The sequence below is a fragment of the Narcine bancroftii genome, chromosome 4, assembly GCF_036971445.1.
Source record: "Narcine bancroftii isolate sNarBan1 chromosome 4, sNarBan1.hap1, whole genome shotgun sequence".
Classification (NCBI taxonomy): Eukaryota; Metazoa; Chordata; class Chondrichthyes; order Torpediniformes; family Narcinidae; genus Narcine; species Narcine bancroftii.
In genome coordinates this window covers 273,575,691-273,602,482 of record NC_091472.1, presented here as the reverse complement: position 1 = coordinate 273,602,482, position 26,792 = coordinate 273,575,691, and the positions used below count along the sequence as shown (strand labels likewise).

The following is a 26,792-nucleotide window of genomic DNA, read 5'->3' as shown; positions in this document are numbered from 1 at the left end:
GACACAAGTGGAGCATCTCCTGCGATCACAGGGAACAGTGCCAGAGGGAGATTGGTGAGAAGGGAGGAGTGGATAAGGGTGTCACAGAGGGAGCAGTTCTTGTGGAAAGCGGAGAGGGGAGGACAAGGGAAGATTTTTCTACTTGTGGGATCATGTAGCAGGTGGCGGAAATGGTAGAGCATTATATGTTGCATGTGGAGGTTGGTGTTATCAGGAAATATAACTTTTCAGTGCTCTGTTTCTGTTTTTGTTTCAGAATTCATAGCTCATTCTTTATAAATATGTCAGGACATGCATCTCTCCAGGATGTAATTGCAAAATTATTCAATAATTGCATGAGCATAATCAATGACATTTTGATTTTTTTTTGTTTGGCCAAGGCAAACATGTAACAATATTATCACATAGTCCTATAGTTGTACAGCACAGAAACAGGCTAGTTTGCCCAACTTATTCATACTGACCAAAGTGTCTGCCAAAGCTGGTCTCATTGTGAAAGACTTTGGAAACAAGTCAAAGATTGACATGGGTGGTGGATCCTCAATTCAATCTCTGTCACTAAAGAAGTAGAGCTGGACAAACTAGTGGGTCTAAAAGTGGATAACTTCCATAGTGGTGATGGTTTGCATCCCAAAGTATTAAAAGAGATGGGAATGTTATAGCAGGTGCATTTGTGGTGATTTACCAATTTTTTCTGAACTCACTGCAAATCCCAATGGTTTGGAAGATAGTGAATGTAATGCCAATGTTCAAAAAATTTGGTAGAAGACAAGTCATTTCTAAGGGTAGGTAAATTGTTTCCAATGGTGGGGAAACTAGAACGAGGGAAAATATTTTCAAGATTCAGGTAGTAGATTTAGGATGGAAATGACAGGAACTGCTTTTCCCAGAGGGTGGTGAATCTATGGAATTCACTGCCCATTGAAGCAATAGAGGTGACCTTAATAAAATATACTTAGGACATAGATAGGTAGACTTTTGAGTAATAGGGTAATTAAGAATTATGTGCAACAGATGGGTAAGTGGAGCCAATCTATAATCAGATCAGCCATGATCTCATTGAATACTGACTGATGGCTTACTCCTACAGTGGATTGACAAAACAGGTGGATGAGGTGTAATTAGATTTCCAGAAGTTGTTTAGTCAGATGCTGCACAAAAAATATTTTGAATAAAGTTAGATTGCAATATATTAGTTTAGATAGAGGATTACTTCACCAAGAGAAGACTGAGATTTGCTATAACTCACTGTTTCCTGGTTTACAATCACTGTTAATTGGTGTGTCACAGGGATCAGGACTGGACCCACAACTATTTCCAACATACATAAATGGTTTGCAGGATGGGATCATGTAGCCTTTCTAAGTTTGCTGATTACACTAAAATGAGTGGAAAAGCAAATTATGTAGGGGACTCAGAAAGCCTCAATGAGGTGGAGAGATTAATTGAGTGAACAAGGGTCAGACAGATGTAGTACAATGTATGTAAATCTGAGGTCATCCAATTTGGAAGAAAAAAAATTGTGCATCAGACAAGAATTTAAATAGTGATAAACCTGTAGCATGCAGTTGAGCAGAGACTTAGGAGAACTTGTGTGTGAATCACCAAAACAAAAAAAGTTAGCTTGCTGCTGCCAAACAGTAATCAGAAAGAAAAATGAAATGTTGGGCTGTCACTGAATTTAACAACACAGCGGATGCAATGAGGGTCTCCATACTTGAGAAATGGAAAACTGGCTTTGGAGATGATGCAGACGAGGTTTACCAAATTGATACTGGGAAATGAGGGGATTAGCTTTTGAGGCAAGTTTGAGTAACCTGGGATTAGACTCATTGGAGTTTAGGAAGGATGGGTGGTGGGGATCTTAAAGAAACATTGAAAATTAAGAAAAGTATTGATGAATCGTGGCAGGGAAGTTGTTTGCACAAACAGGTGCTACTAGAATAGGGGACAGAGCCTCAAACTTTGGAGGAGTTGATTTTGGTTAGAGATGAGGAGGAACTGCTTCTTCCAGACAATAGTAAATCTGTGGAATTCTCCGCCCAATGAGGCAGTTGACACTGTTTCGTTAAATATATTTTGGATACAGATACTTAGACTTTTGAGTAATAGGGTAATTAAGAATTATATGCAACAGGTGGGTAAATGGAGCTGAATCTATAGTCAAATCAGGCAGGATTTTATTGAATGGCAGAACTACAGGCCAGATGGCCTAATCCTGCTACTATTCCTTATGTTCTTATTTGCCTGCATTTAGCTCATATCCCTCTCAACCCTCCCTATCCATGTACCTGTCTAAATGTATTTTGAACAGGACTATGACACTATTATCATGCATTTCTGTATTTTAAACATTTTTACCATATTGCGAAAGTTTTACACCAAAACTCATTTGCAATTGTTAGTTAATGAGATTACAAAGTTCCATTTCAAATAATCCTTTTGAAAATAAATATGAATGTTATTAATAAAATAAATGGTGGAATTTAAAACAAATTATTTAGACATACAGTATGGTAACAGGTTCTTTTGACCCATGAACCAATGCCGCCAATTACACCCATTTGAGCTACAAGCCTCGGTACATGGGGAAAATGTACAAGCTCTCTGCAGACATCATGGGATTCAAACTCCATTCCCAATTGCTGGCACTGTAATAGTGTTGAGCAAACCACTACGCTAACTGTCCTGCCTACATGTACCAATATCAGATATGATTTAGTTATGATAAAGAGATCTCTAACACTATAGTCCAAAATGTTCTTTATTAACTCTGATCATAAGCTGATTTCAATGACGTTTAGTTTGTTATTTCTCAGGCAAGAGGACATGAGAGTACTATCTTTACAAGCTTCTCTCAGTACCATCACAAGGCAAAAAGTGCACTGATTTATGACTCATGGATTTTCATTTCTATTTTTCCTCAGTTGAAGCACATTATTGCACATTCAATGATGGATTATCATTTTGTATTTCCCATTGCTTTTTTTGTAGGATATTAAGATTAATTTGAAAAACTCCTGAATATGGTACTTTTTTTGGAAGGGCCAATTTGAGGAATATGAATTAGTAAATAATAAATAACAATGCTTAAGTGTTTTATATATATTGTAGCGGCTACTGTGGTAGATGCTACTAAATAAAGGCAAACACACACAAAGGTAGTCAACTCAAGACTGGTTTATTGCAGACATACACAGACCTTTTATTCCCTGCCTGTTAATGGCTCATTAGTGAACAGCTGCTGGTCCTGTGGAACAGCAGTTTAAAGCTATGAGCCATTAGCACCCCACCCCTTTAGGCAGGGGCTTCATTTGATCCACTCACTGTACTTTGGTGCCCAGCACTGCTAGCCTGCGATGTGTCAGTTAAGTCTGTGAACTACTACATCACCCCACCCGAATCGTCACCGTAACTTAAGATGCCAGATACGCTTGACTTAGGCAGACGTCCATGTCGCCTAGGTTGAGGGCACTGAACTGGTGAAGTGGGGTCCACATGGGCGGGTTTAAGTCTATCCACACTGAATAACTACAGATGCCCTCCAATGTCTAATGTATATACCACTCCATCTCTCTTAATCACACAAAATGGTCCTTTGTATGGTTTTAGTAACGGTGCCCCGAAACCTGTATTCGTACAAATACAAATTCAGTGTTTAATAGTGATTGGGGCACGTTGCCTAGGTTTGCCATGCCAGTTGGTAAAGGATGGTTTGCTGTTAGCAATACCCTTGCGGAGTTGTAGCAGGACATCCATGTTTGGATTGCTTGTGAAGTGAATATCTCCTGGAACCATAAGGGCCGTACCATACATAAATTCTCCAGACAGATCTTCTTTTGGAGCTGTTTGTACTCCTAGTAGAACCCAAGGTAGTTCATCGACCCATTTGGGGCTGGTGAGTCGGGCCTTCAGTGAAGATTTTAGTTGTCGATGGAAAAATTCCACCTGGCCATTGGACTGTGGATGGTACGCAGTAGTGTGGTGCAACTGTGTACCACAAAAATGACACAAGGAAGCCCATAATGCCGAAGTGAACTGTGGTCTACGGTCTGAAGTTATATGTGTAGGCACTCCAAATCTAGCAATCCAATTTAAGATGAATGCTCTAGCACATGCCTCAGTGTCACTGACTGGTAATGGAATGGCCTCTGGCCAGCGTGTGAAGTGGTCTACTACCATGAGAGTATACCTCATGTCCTATGATACTGGTAATGGTCCAACCAGTTCCACGTACATATGCTCAAATCTTCTGCGTATTGTTGGAAAAGGCTGCAGGGGTTCCTTGGTGTGGTGTTGAATTTTCGCAGATTGGCAGAATATATACATTCATGTCCATTGTGTGATGTCTATTTACAGCCCATGCCACATGTACTTGTTTGACATTATTTTGACTTAAATCCTGATGGATGGTGTGATAGATTGTCAATGTCATCAAAAAGACACTGTCTCCAAGATAATGAGACAAGGATAGCCCAATGATACATCACAAAGGAGTTCTGGACTACCTTGTTGTGGTGCCACCTGTTGAATGTCGAGTCCAGTAATAGCTGTACTGTATGCCTGTAAATCCGGATCTGCAGATGTGCCGCAGCCAGTACAGCAATGTTGACTCCATCTTGAATATGGCACATACTTGATCTAGAGAGCACATCTGCGACCAGATTGTCCTTTCCCGAAATATGACGTATGTCTGTAGTAAACTCCAAAATGTAGGACAAATGTCATTGTTGTCTTGCCGACCAAGGATCTGTGACTTTGCTAAAGGCAAAAATGGGTCTGTGAATATGGTGAAATATCAACCTTCCAAGATATAACGAAAGTGCCTTATAGCCAAATAAAGTGCTAATAGTTCTCGATTAAAGGAGATGTACTTCATTTCTGCTGGTCTTAGATGACAACTAAAGAAGGCAAGGGGCTGATAAAGGCCATTGACGTATTGTTCCAGAACTGCACCTACAGCTGTTCCCGAGGCATATGTACTAAGTGTCAAAGCAGCTTCAAGATTTGGATGCGCAATCATTGCTGCTTTGGCTAATGCCTCTTTGGCGGACATAATTGCAGCCTCTGCCTCTGCGGTTCAGGTAATGTTTTTGTTTGGAGCAGAGATAATGTCAAACAGGGGTTGCAGGATGTCAGTAATCCTGGGAATAAATCTGTGATAAAAAATTATCATTCCCAAAAACTTCTGTAGCACTTTGATGGTGACTGGTCTGGAGAATGTTCAGATGTCATCTACCTTGCGTGATAATGGAGATATGCCATCTGCTGTAATTTTATGCCCTAAAAATTCTATGGTTGACTTGCCAATTTGACACTTATCAAGGTTAATTGTCAGATGAAAGTCTTGGAGCTGTTGGAAAAGGCAGAGCAAATGCAGGTGGTGATCTTGCTCATTTGGATTTGCTACAAGGATGTCGTCCAAATAAATATACACAAAGTCTAAATCTCTGCCTAGAGTGTCCATAAGCCGCTGAAAGGTTTATGTGGCATTCTTTAAGCCAAATGGCATTGAGGAATTCAAAAAGACCAAACGGCATAATAATTGCTGTCTTGGGAATATCTTTTTCATGAATCGGTATCTGATGATATCCCTTAACTAAATCAATCTTTGAAAATATGAGGCAATGGTGCAAATAGGTGGTGAAATCCAGTATGTGTGAAATTGGGTATCTGTCAGGTGTAGTGACATCACTAAGCCTACAGTAGTCACTGCAGGATCTCCATCTGCCTGTCTTCTTGGGTACCATATGCAAAGGTGAGGCCCAAGGGCTGTTTGAGTGTCGGATGATGCTCAATTCTTCCATTGCTTTAAATTCTGCATTTGCTTACCACAATTTATCAGGCACCAGACAACAAGCCCTGGCATGGACTGGTGGGCCTGATGTGTCTATGTAATGAGAAACACCATGGGTTGTTCTTGAGGCATTGAAGTTAGGGGTGAGAATGTGGGTAAATTTGTTGAGTAGAGCAGTATATGCATCCTTGTGTAAAGTATGTACTCCAAGCTATGAAACTTTCCCCTTTATGCACACCAGAGGATATGTCGGAAAGGTGGTGGTGTAAACTAATTTTCTGCGCTTTACATTTACCAATAAGTCATTGGAACATAAAAAATCCCCACCCAAAATGGGTTGAGCGATCAAAGCGATTCCAATGGAATGTGGTTTCACCTATTCCGAATGCAACTCGTCTAGTGCTGAAACTTGGAATGGCAGTTCCATTTGCTGCTCGCAGGGTCAAGTGGCCTTTTTTTAATGCGCCCTTTCAAAATAGATCGGTAGGAGCAAACTAAGTTCAGCACATGTGTCTACAAGGAATTTGTGCTTACCCACATCATCCTGAAGATACAATAGGCCTGTATGTACACCAGCTGCCAAGGCCACTACTGGCAGCTGGCTTTCTCGATGTGCATCAGCATGTTCCTCTTTCTTGGATTAGACTGCAGAAATAGGAGGCTGGTAGGATGTGGGAGATGCTTATGCTACAAAAATTGGATATATTTGGGCAGACTCCTGTGTAGGACTATGATAGAGCCTGTCAGTCCCTTGAGCCACGTCATGGGGATGGCAGAAATCCAGGTTACCAATGGGTATGGTAACGTGAGCTGGAAGTTTTGACAGAAATAAGGTTTCGAAAAGCAGACAATGGGAATGACCATCTGACAATGCCAGCATCTCATTCATCAGGTCTGACGGATTCTTGTCACCTAGCCCTTCCACGTTCAAAAGATGCAGCCACGTTTATGCCTAGTAAGTTCCAATGTGTCAAGAAGAAAATGGCAGAACCTGGTGTACTGGTCTTCTGCCGGAGGATGAGCAATTAATTTGCTTACTCACGATGCAGTGGCCACATCCAATGAACTCACAACGTGCCAAAACTTTGTGTCTTCCACCATTATGCCCCAAAGACAAAACTGGGTTTCAGCTTAAAGAAACCAAATTCAAGGCTGATGTGTCCAGAAAGGAGGCAAATGAAGCCCAACTGCATTAACTGTCATGGCGGCAGCAGCAGATGTTACTGCTGTTGAAATGTCCTCCATTTCCATAATGATTCAAATTCTTGAATCTTAACTTCAGGGTCACCAACTTGTAGTGGCTACTATGGTAAATGCTACTAAATAAAGACAAACACATACAAAGGTAGTCCATTTAAGATTGGTTTACTGCAGACATACACAGACCTTTTATTCTCTGCCTGTTAATGGCTCGTTAGTGAACAGCTGCTGGTCCACAGGACCAGCAGGTTAAAGCTTTGAGCCATTATCATCCCATCCCTTTAGGTAGGGCTTCATCTGATCCACTTGGTGTACTTTGGTGCCCAGCACTGCTAGCCCACAATGTGTCAGGTAAGTCTGTGAACTGATGGTTTGCAATACTATATAAATATATATATATAAATATATATATATATTTATTTATTTATTTTTTAAACCCTTAAGTCTCTCATGCATTCATTATTCACCATATCTAAAGCACCTTTCCAAATGGATTGCTTATTGTCAACAAATGGTAGTTGGCATATGTGAAGATGTGTAATGCTTCACACTTTTAGCTTTGTAACTTTTGAAGTTATTACTTGTCATACACATGCAAAATTTCAGTTTATTTCTCACCATGTATGGATAAGATAGAATACAATTGTTGCACAGTTAACATTCTTCTCCATTGACTTCATTATAAAATAATACCAAGACTGGGTGTAAAACCAGTGTTGCAGTGACATTATTAATTTTGCAACATGCTGATTAATTTACAGTTGCATCTTTGGTAGGTCAGTGTCATTCAAAAATAGTAATGTCACCTCAGACGCAGAAAATTGTGGGTTCAACATCTACAAATATATATTTAAATATGAATATTAAAAACCCCTCATTGTTCAAAGGTTAACCAGAGAGTTCTCACAGCCCAATCAGAACATCATCTGTTCTTTGATCTCATTGCTATTTCTGGAATCTAGCAAAGGTAAATTTCTCACTGTATTTTCTTAAATTTACTACAAATTATTTGATACCTTCTGAGATTCTAAAATGTTTTACTCCTCATTCCATTCACTGTTGGAATATATGATAAAAGATTTAACTATGCATCTTTTTACAGTTAAGTATTATGAATTTGTAATAATTAGTTCAAGACCTGTTAAATGTACAGAAAATGGCCACTGTGTGTTTTATATATACTAAACAATTATTAAATGTTACTTGGGCTTTAATTTAAAACTTTGTAATCAGATGGTGATGTCAGAGCTAAAGGTGAAAATCTAAACAAAAATTAACTACTAAGTTTTGATTGAAAATCAAAATGAAAAACTGGAGGTTCCTGAAATTGGAAATAGAAATTAAAGACTAGAAATATCTCAACAGTCAGACAGCATCTGTGACCAGAGAAGCAAAGTTAACATTTCACATCAATAACTTGCTGAATTTATAAAAATCCAGTTCTGTTAGAAGGTCAATGATTTAACCTTATTTCTCTCTCACTGCAGATGCTGCCAACCAGCAGAATAATTCCAGTATACTCTGTTTCTCTCATAAACTATTTACCTTTAGAGTCAAATTAATGAGTTATGGTGCTATATAAAGAGTATACATATGACTTGTGTTAAACATTATTATTTTATATGCACATCTCATTGTGGCTCAATCAATAACAACTAGCAGACAAAAAGCTAGCCAGTATGACTAGTGGGGCATCGCGAGCAGTTTTTATACCTTGTGCCCCTAAAGGTTAGGTTCATGGGGCAACACCTGCGGATTTCTGCGGAGTAGGGTTTAAATGCTAGAGCTACCTTGCACTTTGCAGGGGACACTGCAGAGGAATAATGTTGGACCATGCCCAGGTGCATAAAACTCTCTGTGATCCCCGTGTCAAACAGGCAGTTTTGGTTCAGCTATTTACTTCAATGTCTATTATTGATCGCGCCTGTTGGTGTGGACCTCTGGTCCAGCATGACAGAGGCCAAAGTCAACTCATTGTCGGAGTCCCTGCTGCTGTAGTTTTGGGATGGCTGCTGCCAAAGATGACTGCCCTGGAGATCCCAAAGATGGCCATCCTTATGGATCGCATTTGGTTGAGTCCAGAAGAGAAGCTGGATGTGACGTCATCCCATGTTGTTATCCTCCTGTTCCCGCCATTCTGTTCTCGGCTACCAGAAGTGACGCTGAAAGAGAGTCGACCCAAGATGCGGTCTGCACATGGTACTGCTGGAGGGGGCTTTAGAGTGCCATGCCTTTGTGTAATCCCCCTTCCTCTGGCAATTTGAGCAGGTAATGCTACGGACCAAGCAGTACTTCACCGGGTGTTTGACATGGCCACAGAAGTTGCACCTTGCATGCTCGGCTGTGGCAGTTAGGGTCCCCAAGTCCCAAGATAGCAATGGCTATATTCCCCACCTGGTGGCTGCATGGCTCCATGTTTTTCTGGCTGTCTCCAGTGATTGACCCAGCTGCAGAACTGCCCATCTCTAGGAGTTGCTCCTGGCTGTGGTTGGAATGGAAGTCAGCCACTAACCCATCGCAGATGAGCTCCTTTTCGTAGCCCACTGCAGTCACATTTCAGCACCCACAGTCTCACCCCAGCTCCCTCATGGCCCTTATAAAATCATCGGCAGACTCACCATGGCCCTGGCATCAGGTGACCAGTAGGTAGTGGGCATACAGGGCATTCATTGGGACTCCATATTGCTGTCGCAGTAGGGCTATTGCATCGTCGTACTTCTCGCAGTCCTCTATTATTTGGTACACTCGGTGGTCCACTGATGAAAAGAGCAGATCATACTTGTCACCATCTGCAATGATATCATGGCACCTCACGTAGGCCTTTAAGCAATATAGCCACATATCAAATTTGATGGAGGCCTCTGGTTCCCTAGGGTCAGTCTCCAGCTTCTCCACTCAGATTGCCTTGTCCATGGCAAGTAATTCTGGATATTAAATTGTGGCTCAATCTATAACCACAAACAGACACAAGGCTAGTAGTTAAAGGTTTTAATATCTGGAAACATCAGGCATGTCTCTACATGCTGTTGGCCCAGGTCCAAGGCTGGTAAGGAGGGAGTAGACTAGGGATATCCGCCTTTATCAGGGGATCTCATGGGGAGGAATGACAGGGATGGAGTTGGACCAACCTGTACAGTCCAGCGAGGTCACACCTGAACTACTGTGTACCACCACACTCATCTTAATTTTAGCCATAGCAGTGTTTTCAGACTTGTAGCCTGTCCAAATTTTTTTCCATTGGTTATAAAGAATGAGCTCTGAGGAGAAGCAGATATTAAGGGTATATCCTGTTGTTCAGTGACATTTGTGTATAATCATGGATTAGTCTAGACAGATTACACAAATAAACAGAGATAATGTTGCTTGTCAGTTTGATTAATCTCCTTTCAGTCTAGTGAACACGAAGGTAATATGAGTGGCATTTGGTTGTTAATTTCAAATGCTCATCTGAAAATTTAGCAAATACAGATGTTCTAATTGAAATCCACATAACTTGTAAGTGCAATTTACATCAAATGAAATTCATTTTCTTCAAGCCTCTCAAATTTAAAGAAAATAGATGGATTTCTTCACATCCATTATCTCTGTGTGAAAATAAAATGACAAAATTGGGTCATGAACCATGAGTTTAACTACGCTTTTGATGTCAGCAAACAGTTTATTCTATAGATTTTCATAGGATTTCTTCATGAGAATTTGAATCAAATTGGGGTTTTCATTAAGATGTTCTGAGAAAAAAATATCCTCCATGTAGTTTGTGCGACTGTAAACATTTTTATCACGTGGGGAAAAAAAACCCTTGAAATGTAATCACATTGTTCATGTTTTAAAGAGCTACTTGATTAATTTCTTATTTAAAATTGATCATAAAATGTAGTACTTTTTGTGCTCAAGTCACATTATTCATCATTTGATCTGTGTTTTTTTTCATTGTGAACAAGCCTATCTATAGAATACGTAGAGTATGCAACAGTGATAATGGGTAAAGATAATGATCACGTGTTGAGGGAACATAGGAAAATAGGAAAATAGGAAGTAGGAACAGGAGTAGGCCAAAAATGGCCCATTGAGCCTGCTCCACCATTCAATACGATCATGGCTGATCTAATTTATGACCTAACTCCACCTACCTGCCTTCTCCCCATATCCCCTAATTCCTCTATCATGTAAAAATTTATCTAACTGAATTTTAAATATGTTTACTGAGGCAGCCTCAACCACTTCCCTGGTTAGAGAATTCCAAACATTCGCTACTCTCTGGGAAAAACTATTTTTCTTCATCTCTGTCCTAAATCTACTCCCCCGAATCTTGAGACTCTGTCCTCTCATTTTAGTTTCCCCGGCCAGTTCAAAAAACCTTCCTACATCTATCCTATCCATACCCTTCATAATCCTATATGTTTCTATAAGATCTCTTCTCATTCTTCTGAACTCGAGCGAATACAATCCTAGATGATTTAATCTTTCATCATAAGTCAACCCCTTCATCCCAGGGATCAACCTAGTAAACCTCCTCTGGACTGTCTCCAAAGCCAGTATATCCTTCCTCAAATATGGAGACCAGAACTGGACACAGTACTCCAGGTGTGGTCTCACCAGTACCTTATACAGTTGCAACATTACCTCCCTACTCCTGAATTCAATTCCTCTAGCGATGAAGGCCAACATTCCATTTGCCTTTCGCACCTGCAACCTAACTTTTTGCGATTCATGCACAAGCACTCCCAAGTCCCTCTGCACAACAGCATGCTGTAGTTTTTCACCCTTTAAATGATATTCAGCTCTTTTATTTTTCTTGCCAAAGTGGATAACCTCACACTTACTAACATTGTACTCCATCTGCCAGACCTTTGCCCACTCATCCAGCTTAACTATATCCCTCTGCAGACTTTCCACATCCTCATTACAATTTGCTCTTCCAATCAATTTGGTGTCATCCGCAAACTTGGCTACACCACATTTTGTCCCCTCCTCCAAGTCATCAATGTAAATGATGAACAGTTGTGGGCCTAACACTGACCCCTGCGGCACCCCACTTACCACTCTCTTCCAACCTGTAAAACTCCCATTTATCCTGACTCTCTGCCTCCTGTCAGATAACCAATTTTCAATCCAGGCCAATATACTTCCCCTGACTCCACTTTCCTGTAACTTACTGATAAGTCTCTTGTGCGGCATCTTATCAGACGCTTTCTGGAAATCCAAATATACAACATCAACCTGTACCCCTCTATCCACCACACCCATTATATCCTCAAAGAATCCTAACAAGTTTGTCAAACAAGATCTCCCCTTTCTAAAATCATGCTGAGTCTGCCTGATTGAACCCTTACGTTCCAAAAGTTTCACTATTTCATCTTTAATGACGGCTTCAAGCATTTTTCCAACCATAGACGTCAAGCTAATTGGCCGATAATTTCCAGTCTTCTGCCTACATCCCTTCTTAAAAAGTCGCGTGACATTTGCTGTCTTCCAGTCTACTGGGACCTGCCCAGAATCCAAGGAATTTTGGTATATGACCACCAATGCATCAACTATAATTTCTGCCATTTCCTTCAGAACCCTTGGATGCATATCATCAGGACCAGGTGATTTGTCTGGCTTTAGTCCCATTAGTTTCTCCATCACTACTTCCTTTGTCACAACTATTTTATCAAGGCCCTCCCCAACATTTGCATCCTTAACTCCGCACTTGGGCATGCTGGACATGTCTTCCACCATGAAGACTGACACAAAATATTTGTTTAATGCCTCGGCCATTTCCTCATTTTTTGCTACCAGTTTTCCTTTCTCATCCTCCAAGGGTCCTGTGTTAACTCTGGCCACCCTCTTCCATTTTATATATTTATAAAATTTTTTGCTTTCTGTTTTTATATTTTGTGCCAATTTACTTTCATAATCCTTTTTCCCATTTCTTTTTACCCGCTTTGTAACCCCTTGTTGTCTCTTAAAGTTTTCCCAATCTTCCAGTTTCCCACTGCTCTTTGCAGCTTTATACACCCGCGCCTTCAATTTTATACTCTCCTTTATTTCCTTTGTTAATCCCTCCCTTGCTGCCCTTTTTCCTGACCAGAAGTGACTGAAGGACTAAGCTTGAAGCTTATTTATCAAGTCAAACTTATATTTCAACTATCTAAGGGAATAACATCTTGAGGTTGAAGTATGTCAAGTATGGATCATTTTCTGCAGTCATATACCCCACTTTGAACTCTTCTACCTGTAAAGGTAAAGGTTACTCTGAACTATTTTGGCAATGACTATTTTATGTACATTGCATGGTATATCTCAAATATCACAGCTTTCTGCTCACCATTGCATATTCTGAACTGCTGATAGTCATGGATTCTTGAGCAAACAAAGCTCATGACCTTTAACATATTCTTCTTGAAGCGACGAGACATTGCCGGACCTATCCAGCTTCCTTTACGGTCTTCGATTTTGATCACTTTTGCAAGATAGAGGAAAGTATGTAGGTGGTATGTTGCCATGTGTTTGCACCAAATATACCCCTCAGTAATGTGGATTTGTTTCCAGAAGGGGTTTATTGGTCTTTTCACTAACCTAGAACATTTTTGAGCTGATGAGACTTAATTCAGCCCTAAAACCAGGAAATCATAGCTCATTTATTCCTAGCATGGCTTTATACTGTCTGCTTTTCAGAATAGCCTGGATGTTTTTTCAAGCAGAATCTTTCTATTGTCTATCAATCCCATCTGACTTTGTTTGGATGAAGTAGTATGCTTTCTCCAACTGTTATTGCTGCTACCTACACATGTCGATCTACAAGCTAGATTCAAAAGCTACCTCCCATTTTAAAAATATGAATGCATGATGTGAGGCAGAGCTGGTCAATGGTAACAATTTCGCTTGAGCTTACTTCAGAGAAGTAGGAAAAAAAATTACATGTGGCAAACATGGCACACAAATAAAAACCATGCATTACTGACTCCAGGGAAAATCGGCATCAACCTCTCATGTATTGCCAGTTTGAGAGATACTTTTGATGCGATTATTTGAATTTTTTTTAAAGACCAGTGTCATGTAGTTCAGCAGAACGTAAATTTCTGGGGTATAAAATGATCGAAAGCATGTATATCTTCCCCATGCTGCCATTGAAAATTCAGTATTGTGTCAAAGGAGCCTATTTTTTTCAGTCATAAATTATCATTGTCCAAATCCCATTGGAGCCTGTTCAGGCTGGAATCTAACCATTAGTCATTCTTGTATGGAGAACTTTTTGTTTTGTTGCTGGGTATACAAAGTGACCTCAACCTCGAGCAATACAACACTCAGTATAATGAGTTTGTCAAGTCAAGTCATTGTACTTCGTGAAACCTGAGGCATTATTTCTTCAGTTCAGATTAATAGATTTTGTCATATTCATGAAGAACAGCAATCAATACCACTTTACTCTGACATCTGCTGTCAATAGGCACTGTACACATTAGTTGGGATGGTTGATACATAGTTCTCCCAAATCCTCTTTTTTTTAACATTTTGGAAGTAATTGCTCAGGAAATTATTGTGCAAATGAACAATTGTAAATGTTTGTTTCTTTATCAAATGTTTTATTGCATTGTTTATTACCCTCCTACTTTAGTCACAACTATATGTGTTTGCATTCTAAGCTCATTATAATGCACCTTTAAGAACAGTTCTTATTGCTTTAAAAATATGGATATGTATGTGTGAATCTGTTTGTTCCTTTGACCAAATGATGGATAGCATATAATTGCATAACCATCTAAAGCATTAAAACATTAATGTGAAGTGTTATTCTGAATATTTTAAATTTTATTTACAGCATTGTATAAGCTGATTTCGGCCATTTAAATCTGTGCTACCCAATTACACCCAAATTAACCTACACCCCCATCCATTTTGGAGGATGGGAGGAAAGCAGGGCAACTGGGGAAAACCCATGCAGATTCAGGGAGAATGTATAAATTATTTACGGAGAGCGCCAGATTCAAACCCTGTAATAGTATCATCTAAACCACTATTACAAGTATTTCAAGTATTCAAATTATATTATAATAAATTATATTATAATAAATTTGAAAATAAAAAAGAATATTTTTTTCCAAGAAATGGAAGATTTAAGCAACATCTGAAAAACTGGTCTTCAACTATAATTTTGTCCTAGAAATCTGTCCCTTTTTTAATATATCCATTAATTGTGCAATGTTATCCAAATTTCCAAATATCCAAATTTCAGCCATCCAACTATATTGCACATTCAATATATTTTTATTCAATTATGTTATATGCAAAGCAGCATATCTATGTCTTTATCATCATTCAATACTTATCCTGACTTCATGATTACCAGAATATAATTTAATTAATGTGTTTTAATACATATCAAAGGAACATGGATTTATAAAGTGGCACTTCTTGAACAATAAAATACTTTATATATAGAGTCACTATTCTAAGTTAGGGGAAGACTACAGTTAATTTGCCTTCAGCAGGACTGATAATAATAAGATAAATAACCATATAATCTATTTTAGAGATGTTGTTTCAGGAATATATTGTTGGCCTGTAATTCAATGGCCCCGTAATATCTTTTATATCTTTCTCAGTTTGGTGTTTCTTTTAAAAGTCAGTACCTCCAAAGTGCAATGCAATCTTTTGCTGGAGAAAGTCAGCATGTCATGTATCATCCATAGAAAGTAGGCAGTTGATGCTTTGGGGCTGATCCCTTTGTCAGGAGTACGAAAAATTAGGCTGATGCCTGAATAAAAAGCAAGGGAGGGAGAGGAAGGGGGAAGAACACGGGCAAACAGGTGGTAGAAAAGAATGCTGAGAAGTGAGGGGGGAGAGCGCCAATAGGAGAAGGAAGGAGGCCAGGAGCTAAAGCAAGAGAGTCAAAGGGATGAGAGAGACAGAGGATGGGGAGGAGGGTTAACAGAAATTGGAGATTGATAATGAAGCCATCATATTGAGAAAGCCAAGACAGACTATAAGGTGTTGTTCCTCCAATTTGGAGGTGGCCTCAGTTTGTCAGCATACGAGGCCATGGACAGACATTAGTATGACAATGGGGTGTGGAAATGAAGTGGTACCTGGATGATTTTTGGCACTCCTGAAAAAGGGCTCACTCCCAAAATGTTGACTGCTTTTTTTTTTAACTTACTGTGGATGCTGCATGTCCTGCCGAGTTTCTGCATCACTTTTGTGTACGGCAGTGCACCCTAGCATCTGTAGATACCATGATTTGCCAGCAGTACAATCGTTGTGTTCTTTTCAAGTGTCAGCCTAGATTTTCTGCCAACTTCAGAGAAACAACTTGGATTCGACTCCATGACTCAAATGAAAATGTTAAAACCAAGCAGATGTTGCTGCCCAAGTAATACTCTTCATAATTTTCTAACATAAAAATGGCCATTTAAAACAGCTTGCAAAGTGAGATGCAATGAAACTCCATTATGTGGCATCACACTGATATAAGAGGAAGTGAAGTCATATGATTCACTATTCAATATGAGTAAAGTGTTGATTATTTCAACAGAAAACCTGGCAAAAACCATTCCAGTTCTGTGTCAAATAACAGTATATCTACATTGGCACAGTGCAATATATTCCAAAATATTTCTAAAAGCCATAATACATTCATGCCTAATGCCTTTAATTAAATAAAAGGGGTTTGAAGTATGTTTTAAACTGATCCTTATTTCAACTACTCTAGGTGTGTGCCACAGATGCATCTTTTGCAGGACACTTGCTTATTGCCAAATTTTGGCATTTATAATTTGTCACATTCTGTACAGTTAAAAGGGCAACAGAGCTTGGAAATAATCCAGCAATCACTTTACAACATACATATAAGTAGAAAGGCTTCACTTGTGCTGGCAGCAGCTGTGTTATTTGGCTACTTTTCATTTCATTTTACACAGTTTATTGTAGCAGGATGGTAAGATCAACATTCCTGCCACTGATTTTGGAAAACCCCGTCATGATTCTTTGCACAATCATCTCAAAAATAGGGAAAAATCAGATGAGAGTATTACCCAATTTCCAGCTGCTACAAAATATTTGTGATATGTAGCCAAATCTGTCATCTCCATTACCACATCATATAACAAAAATCTGCCAAAATATCACTGTCATCTTGAAAGAAAAGAGGAGCACATGAAAGCAAAATTGAGATAATCTGAATCAACTCATTAAGTATCCTTTAGACTGCCACACCACTAGATTTTTTTTTTAAATTAATCCATGAGATGGAAGCTTATCCTGATAGAGGATAGCAAACAAGTGAATATAAAATTGGGTACTTTATATTACATAAAAACATAGAAATGCTGGAGGAATTCAGCCGATCTCACAGCATCCATAGGAGGTTATAATATATTACTGACAATTCCTTTGAAGAAGGGCTCAGGCCCGAAATGTCAGTATCATTTCTTTCCCCTCTATAAACACTGTGAGGCTGGCTGAAATCCTCCAGCATTTCTATATGATTTTTCCTACATTCTCAGTGTCTGCAAACTTTAGTATTACATGATCAGATGTAACATAATTCTTCATCTGTTATTTCAGATCACCAGCATTGAACAGTATCATATTTTTTTTTAATATTTTTTTGTTGGGATCAGATAGTCTAGACAAAAGCTAACTATGATTAGTGGGGCTCTCAGATCTATCATTTTTTTTGTTCAAGGAAAAGTAATTAACTCATACAACAGCTATTAATTTATGACAGGTTCATCATCCACTTCAGGTAATTTGAGGGACTTGGACACAGAGGTCACTTTGGACAGCATTTTGATAATTCCACAAATTGTGTATAGCTCACATTCATTGAATATTTGTGGAGAAATTCACCAAAAATTTGAAGAAATATAGTTTGCCTGAAAAAAAAACAAAGATTAGTATCATAAATGTCAACATAAGTTGATCGTGTTTATTGAAGAGAATATGTAACAAGACAGAAAATGCTGGAAATACTTTGCAGATCTAACATCTTGTGGAGAGAAAAATAACAACAACATTTGAGGTCAAAGGTGTGTTCTTAGAACAATAATCCAACAAATATCCAACATGAATAATTACATAAATACTTGAAAAAAAATAATATTCAAAATCTTTAGGGAAAGGACAAGACACAGAGGCTAATTCAATTCTTTCCAAAAGCAAACAGACATGAGATGATCTGAAATTGCCTTCCCTGACAATAAAAAAGCTGCACAAAATTAAACACATAATTTGCCAGTTAATCTAAATATTCTTCCATAATTTAAAAAAATCATAATTTCAAAAATGTGCTCATTCTTGATAGAATTCTGTGAATAATACAGTAACATTTTGGCATTATCTCCATTCAATGTAGGCATTCAAATGAACAGGTTCCTTACTTAAAACAGAAACTTTAAAGCGTCTGCCTTCAATTTGGACTGAAATTCTGCAGTGTTAACAATGATGGTAAATTATTTCATCATTCTGAGTCAGAGTGAAATGATAGAAGTATGTACTTAATGTAAACTTGAATGAATCAAAGCACCAATGACAGTAGCAATCAAATCAGGGCAAGATGTGTAAAACATAAAGTATTGAAGCTGTATTCCTGGATGATTTGGGGTAAATCATGAACTAGATACAAATTTAGACATGAAGCATGGTAACAGGCCCTTTCAGCCCACAACAAGTGACCTACAATCCCTGGTAGGTTTTGAATGATAGGTGGAAACCAAAACCCCTGGTGGAAACCCACGCAGACATGGGAAGAATGTACAAACTCCTTACAGACAGCATGGGATTCAAACCCCGGTCGGTCCTTTTTGCTGGTGCTGTAAGAGAACTATACTAACCATTATACTAACTGTGCTACCCATTTGGTTTAAGATAAATTGTCAATGAAAATAAGAAAACAAGATTTAAATTTCAAAATGTGTTCATAAAATTATATTAAGTTGCTTGAATTGGAGGGGTACATTAATAAGTTTGCAAGTGATATAAAAGTTGGAAGTGAATAGTGTAAAAGGTTTTTACAGGTTACAATATGAATTGGACAGGGCAGAGTTGGGTTGAGAAGTGGCAGATAGAGTTCAATCAGAAAAGTGTGAAGTGATAAACTTTAAAATATCGAACCTGAAGGTGGAATACAAGGTTAATGGAAGGATTCATACCAGTGTGAAGAAACACAGTGATCTCTGTGTCCAAGTCCCTCAAAGTTGTAGTGAAAATCAGTAAAGTGGTTAAGAAGGCATGGTGTACTAGCCTTCATTAGTTGGACATTGAGTTCAAGAGCCACAAGGTGATATTACTGCTCCATAAAACTTTGATTAGACCACACAGAGTATTGTGTTCACTTCTGGTCTCCTCATTATTGGAAGGATGATGAAACTTTAGAGAAGAGATTTACCAGGATGCTGCCTGAATTAGAGAACATGAGGAATGTTTGAGCAAGCAAGGGCTTTTCTCTTTGGAGCAACATGGGATGAGAGACAACTTCATATAGATGAAAAAGATTTTAAGATTATTCAATAGAGTGGACAGGCAGCATCTTTTTCCAGGGTGGCAATGAATGGCCAATATCCGAGGACACACATTTAAGATGAGTGCAGAAAGACTTAACGGAGATGTCAGAGAGAAGATTTTTTAATTTTTACACAGAGTAGTTGGTCCCTGGTAATGGCAGATGCTAGTACACTAGGGACATTTAAAAGACCTCGATAAAGGGCTCAAGCCTGAAATGTCAGTTATGTATTTTTGCCTTTGGTTATATAAAGACTACTGTTTGAGTTTTTCAAGCTTTGTATTTTTACATGTAAAACACTCTTGGATAGGCATATGGATCTAAGAAAAAAAAAAGTTTATGGGTTGTGAGGGCAGGAAGGGTTAGATTTATGGTGGAGTTAGTTTATATTAGTTAGCACAATATCATGGGCTAAAGGGTTCTATGTTCTAAATTTTAGATGATGTACAATTAAATGTGAATATGAATGAATATGTACACAGAGCACTAAAAGTTTGTTGAAATATACAAAGTAATGAAGCCTGCCTTTGTCTCAAGGGAGTTGGAAAATGAAGGGATTAGCCTATATCATCTTCTCTGGCATTCTCTCGCACTCTGGTTGTGTGGGTCTTCAGGTAGTTGATAAAGACAATGTTGGAATCACAGACTCTGTCAAGATGCAGTTAAACTCCACTATCTAACTGTTTGGAAAGCCCAATGGTTCAGCATTCAATTCACAAGGGGCTGATTCCAAAGCTCTTTCACTTAGCAGAATCACATTTCCCATGATCCCTTCCATCAGCAGGAGCCAGTTCTACTTATCAAGGCTTAGTTCCACACTTCCTTCCCAACCAACTATCCCTAGATCCTATAATCATTTAAATTCACAAGGGCTCCAGCTCCTTTGAAATTTTGTTGGTTCCTTTGAAACATTGTTTTTTTTCAGGAAACTGTATGCTTCTACAGTTTTTGGTGTATTAAAAAGTCCTTTGGAGTATTAATATAATAATATCCTATATTCCAGAAAGTCTGCTTCTGTGAAACCGCCAAAGTTTTGAGTGTGTCTATCAACAGAGTTTTACTCCGTTATATAATAACATTGATCAGATCCCATATGGTATTGTGTTTCCTATTCTGAGTATCATATCCCAGGAAAACTATTTTAGCATTTGAGATGAAATGGGACAGATGCACCAGTAAAATACTGGGTTAAATTGCTTAACCTATATGTGTATATTGTATGAATTTCACTTGCATGCCTTTGAGTGAAGGCACTTAATCAGTGACCCAACTGCAGTGTTTAAACTGACAAAATAATTTGAAGTGATAGACAAAAAGGAAATATTTCTTCTTGAAGGTGAATTCAAATGATGGGATACAATTTCAAAGTCAAACCTAAATCACTCTGGAATTAAATCAGATTGCTTTTTGCTAAAAACAATATTGAAGATCAGTGTCTTTGACCTCCATGTTCTGAGGCTGATGGATTAAAACTGAGATCAATTTATTCTTTTTATTGGAAGGGCAGAGCATCCATTAATATGGAATAAAAACAGGTAAATGGATTGAGGTGCAGATCAGTCATAATCTGATGAAGAAATTTCAACCAGAAATGTTAACTTGTTTATCCTCTCACATAACTTACCTGACCTGTTATGTGTGTCCAGTATCATCTGATTTCATTTCAGATTTCCAGTATCTGCAGCTTATTTTTACTTCCATAATCTAATTGAATGTTGAAATAGCTTTGAAGGACTGAGTGCGATATTACTGATCCTCTATATCTGACATCTTCATTGTATTAGCTATTTTTTGCCATGAGAGTAATCTATATCCAGAGTAAGCTGTCAGAGGAAGCTATTGAAGTGAACAATTACAATGTTCAAAATACATTTGGGCAGATATACAGATAGGAAATGGTTAGAAAGATATGGACTGAATGTGTACAAGTAGCACTACCCCTTAGCAAGGGCGAGTTGAGCCAAAAAGTCTTTTAAGTGCTGTATGACTTAATGACTCTATATGATGTGAGTAATTCATAATGCCAATCTAATGGCAGATAATGTAAAGAGCAGAATATTTTCTCTCCGTGATTTAAAACATGCAAGAGCACACTATTTTGATTAAAAGACTGAAAAGTATGGCAAATGGTTGACTTCACTTAAATTTTTTAAGCTCCATAATGCTCTTTGGTTACAGGTATCCTTCCTGTTTCAATAACATTCTGCTGTTCTCATTTGGCTGAGGCCAAGTCACCATTTATTATGGGTTTTATCTCAGCTTTCAAGCTATGCTGCATTTTGCATACCTCACTGGAATTTTTCCATTTGATATTTTAAAAAGGATCTAAAGCATTAATTATAGCTAATGGAGGCCAAGAAAAATGGGATACCATCTGTTTTAAAATTATCTAATGTGAAGTTATACTGTTCAATATTAATTTATGAACACTTCACATATTTTAAGTCTTGTTTGTGAGGATAGGTGATCCCACAATGCGATTGGCAGTCAATTCTTCCAGTTAAGTGAGGTGTTGAACCAGATTCTTTGCAAAATGTTGTTCTATCATCAGATTTGTTGGTGATAAACCAGACCACTATGGTCATCTGAAGGATGGCATAGGATAGGTTGGGTTTGCTTTAACTTTCCAACTAAAATTGTCTTTGTAATTACTCAGAACAACTTTGAGGAAATGCAGATAATTTTGTTTCTATTCCTGACAGAGGGAAAGTGTGTTTGGCTGTGTTGCAGTCACCATTGGCCAGAATGTCCTTTTAGTGCCTAGTGTCCAGCAGAGGGTAACATTTTGCGCGTATTTCTTGAGAACTGCTGGTACGAGCAGAACTGTAGCCTTGCAAACTCAAAGCTTTCAGAAGATAATTGGAGAGCTTAAATTATTTTAAAAGATAGGATCAATCCTTCTGGGTTTCTGCTATTAATGTGTTTTTTTTTTCTTCAATAGAGGAAGATCTTTGGAAATGAGAATAATTTTATATTGCATGCCAGAAACTCTCAATATCCTTAAATACTTATTTTACTTTTCAAAGTAATAGCACATGAAAGCTATCTCTACAAGGAATTGCTTCAGTTAAGTGACAACCATTTTATTCTTTCATCCCTTAGTACTACGATTGAACCACAGCTCATCTGACACCTCTGAGAAGAAGAGAGTTAAGAGTAGACTAAAAAAATTTATATCAAGACGACCTTCATTGAAAACTTTACAAGAGAAAGGTTTGATTAAAGGTAATGTGTTTGATTCCTCAGTGAAATGGGCCCTGACTAAAGTATTTTGATGTATCACAACCTCTGATATTACATGTTTATTTAACAAGAATGTTTCACTAATGGGTGAGCCACAAACAATTTAAGTTTATTTTAAAGTTTATGCATTTGTTTCACAGAAATTATGCACCTGCTTTTGTGTTTCTGCAGCACTTTTCTAATTGTAGCTGTGTGTCTCTGGCACAAAAGGAAGGCAAAGAGACGATCTTAATGCAATATCCAGACACTGCTTCATTGATTTTATTCCTTTTGAAGACTTCATGTCTGTTATGACCATTGTACTGGACATCATCTTTGGGGAATGGTTGTAACTGAATGTCACTGTAAATTATCTCTCAATCCTTTCTACTTTTAGACCAGAGTTGAAATTCTATTCATGAGTATCTCTTGAGCTTGAGTATGAAAGTTTAATATCACATACAGATTCACCAAAATTCTTACTTGCCATAGCCACACTGGTACATAAGATGATAATCGATCCATGCAACCAAGTACAAAGGTATAAAGAATCTTAAAATTTGATATTAATTGACTGATAACAAACTGAATAAATGAGTATTGCCTGGTAATGAAGATTAATACATTTTTAGTGTACCAAGTGAGTGCAGTGCATAAGACTATGAAAAAAGCTAAATGCCCTTGAACTTGATCAAAATTGGTAAAGCAGTGCAGTGGTGGTTCATATATATAGAATCAATTGCTAAAATGAGACTGCCTGAACATTGAGAGGTCAATCCATGCATAAAGATCTCTCCCATGGCATCCACAGTACAAGAGCAGAAAAAGGCTGTCACATCAGCAAAGGAAAAAGCATTGAAGGACTGAGAAATATGGGTTGGAAGTAATTAATAGAAGGAATTATTATCTGCAAAAGGTGCAACACTAATCCATTACAAAAATTGTGACCATTGGAAACCGATGTATACTCTTCCCAAAATATTTCCATCACAGAACAAATCTTTCAACTGACATCTCATTTCTGATCCCAAGGAAATTAATTCCTGTTTTATCCATAAGTGAAGAATGAAGGCCATATTTTCTCTCTAATAGCTCCAATTTCTACCAGAAATAGAGTGCAATTTATAACATCAATCGATGAGGATATGATGCCACAAAAATATCAACTGTGCTAAGGTGTTCCAGTTTCCCAGTTGATGTAATTTCACCCCAAAGTGTTGGCTTCTGTAAACTACCACAAGTAAAACCACTATCAAGATATTTTTTGCAACAAATACTGCACGTGTGCAGTTTATAAACCTGGACACGAATACTGGTAATTGAGTTGGCAATTGAGCAAGGTATTTTGCCCTGGATAATTTTGTTACCATTAGAATCGTTTTGGCAAGCAGAAAGGGTTGTGCCACAATCATTTAATACCTTTTAAACAATGGGGGTTTTGGGAGATCAGAAATAAACACTTACAGCCAAGTAACCAAAATCTAATCTTTCCTAATAAGATTTATTGACAGAAATGAGGCCCAGAATTTTAACACATAAACAAAATCAACAATATAATAGTAAAATCCCCTGGGGACTATGGATGCCGGATATGCAAATTTTCCATTTGCCTGAAACACACTCTTACAATGCCTAACTAATATGCCTACATTGAGAATAAACAGTTAAATACAAAAGACAGGACAAAATGTAAATATCAATTAAATCTCATTTCCAAATTTCCATCCAGCCTTTTGGGTTTTACTATCTATGGTCAAAAATTTAGTTAACAATTTTAAAAAAGTTTTAGACCTGCTATATTGCACTGGAACACTTTGATTTCTCTTCTTGGAGAAATACCAATTGCAGTTTTTAACTTCCAAATCTTACAAATTTTAAATTTGGAGGTAGGAATACCAGGTCCCTTGAATCTCTTCCTTGTTGCATGATCTCCCTTTGATGCTATGCAATTCAGTCCCTATATTTTGGTCCAAACATGAAGAAAGATTTTTGGAACAGATACTCTCATCTCTCCAAGATGATTTATAAGACAATAGATCATATTTTTCTAGCTTTCCATATTAGCTATGGCAACATTTCCATGGAGCTTTAACATGGCAGGAATTGCATTTTTTTTTTGTACCTGAAATGGAAACAAAACACATATTTGGAACAACCCAGGATTCACAGATGCAAAAACAAAGGATGTATTTGGATTTGGAGTAGAGAATATCAGAATCAGCAAACTGAAAAGTTCACAAATCTTTTCAAATACCGAAACAAAACAAGGAAATGAAAATTTAGCCATGCAATTGACTGTTGGTTAATAGATGTAATCAACTACAATCCAAGCATTGAACCTTAAAAGAGAATTTGTATTATAACCAAATCAACATCATTTTATTCTGATAGTGAGGAACAGTGTTTATGTAATATACGATCAATAAATTGGGAAGATGCAAATAAAGAGAGAGAACAGATCTAAAATGGAATGCAATGAAGTGTTAAAAATAGAGAAAAAAGTAGCTGATGAGGTATAGTCCAAAATTGCTGAAGTCAGTATTCAGACCAGCCATAATCCTGAAATAAACACCAGCTGTGTTTCTGCAATGATTTATTTGTTAATATTGTATCATTTTATGCAGTGTGTCAAAGTACAATGCAATAAAGTATATTCAGACCACGTTAAGTAAATTGAGACAATGTTAAAGAATAAAATGTGACTCCATTTTTGACAATCAACACAGGTGAGAATTTTTTTTAGTATTTTTTCAAAAATTTCTTTCAAATTACTTTTAGCTAAATGACATACCTGACACTTTGAGGTCAATTTTATGAATTCAAAATCAACTGCCTCAATCATCTCTTCAATCTGACACTAATATAAAAGTGGAACTGATGCAAATAAGTTAGACAACAAAATATCTTATGATTCTGAACCTTAAATAATCTGAATGCTTTATTTCGTAAGTACAAATATAGGCAATAGATTTAAATATGAGCCTCTGTAGGTCCACCAATGTGAGAACTCCATCTTCAGAAATCTGGTTATAAATACCATTGCAGTAAAAGCAATCTGTTGCCAATCTGGCCTGCAGTAGCTTGTGAATGATGTCAGGTGACATTTATGTACAGCTATTAGTGACAGGTCAGATAGCATCTCTGCACGGTAAGATATATTAGCGTAAAATCTGAGATGATTTAGTTTACTTGGTCCATGGTTTTGTATTAAAGCTATAGGCATATCAATCATCTCATCCTCCCCTAATGAATAACAGCCACAAAATAAACTGCTGGAGGATTATTTCCTTAAAATGCCTGTTGATATTCCATACTCAAATATTGACTAACTGCCTCTGCTTGATGTATGATTTACTAGGTTGATGGAGCCTACTGTTAGTTCTTAAGTATGAAATTTACTTTTTTAGCCAATTCGGAATAACTGTGCATTTCATGATATATTACAATTGACTGCTTAAATGGACTCAGTGTGGGAGTTTCATTGGGTTTAAATTGATAACAGCTGGGCAGACAAACAGATTAAGCTCGTACGAATGGAGAGTAAAAAAACCCATTGCCTTGAAACAGCATTCTATCCTCCAGTAAAATAAGGGAATATTTAATAAAACTGAGATTGTGTATTAATTGGAAACACTAATTGGTCATATAAGTTATAACATGTTAATATGTAATGTGGCCATGTTGAATGAATTATTTTGTGAGTGTGATTTTCTTTGGCATGTGGAGATTGTGTGGGCTTTTCCTCTTTCACCATCTGCAATCTCTCCCTTTCCATCAAGACTTTTAATATATATTTCTGCACATTATTGAAGGAAACAAGAATAATTCTTTACAATTTCTCTCACAGCAAATACTCTTTACTGTGAGAATCTCTTTACTGTATCCTTGCTGTTTATAATCAAAACTTAGCATATACTGCATTATAAAATTTGTTGGAGATGTGCAATGACTAAATTCATAAAAGAAAAATAAGGAATCCAGTGAATTCTCTAAAACTACAAGACAAAGAATATCAATAACTCTTGCATAATCTAGAATTTTTTAAAAACAGTTATTTTCTGCCATTTTCACTTTAGTGGAGTCCATTAC

At 37.6% G+C, this 26,792-nt stretch overlaps 1 protein-coding gene across 22 annotated transcripts in view; it reads left to right on the top strand.

Moving 5' to 3' along the window:
- Positions 1-26,792, top strand: part of arhgap15 (Rho GTPase activating protein 15) — an 826,317-nt gene that overhangs the window by 486,326 nt on the left and 313,199 nt on the right. For all 22 annotated transcript variants that reach the window (XR_011356680.1, XM_069935033.1, XM_069935042.1 and 19 more), the window contains one exon: positions 22,584-22,706. Coding sequence is in view for 21 of the 22 variants with exons in the window: in XM_069935033.1 (XP_069791134.1) it covers positions 22,584-22,706 (123 nt within the window). In the remaining variant the exon portion in view is untranslated. The remainder of the gene's footprint in view (positions 1-22,583; positions 22,707-26,792) is intronic.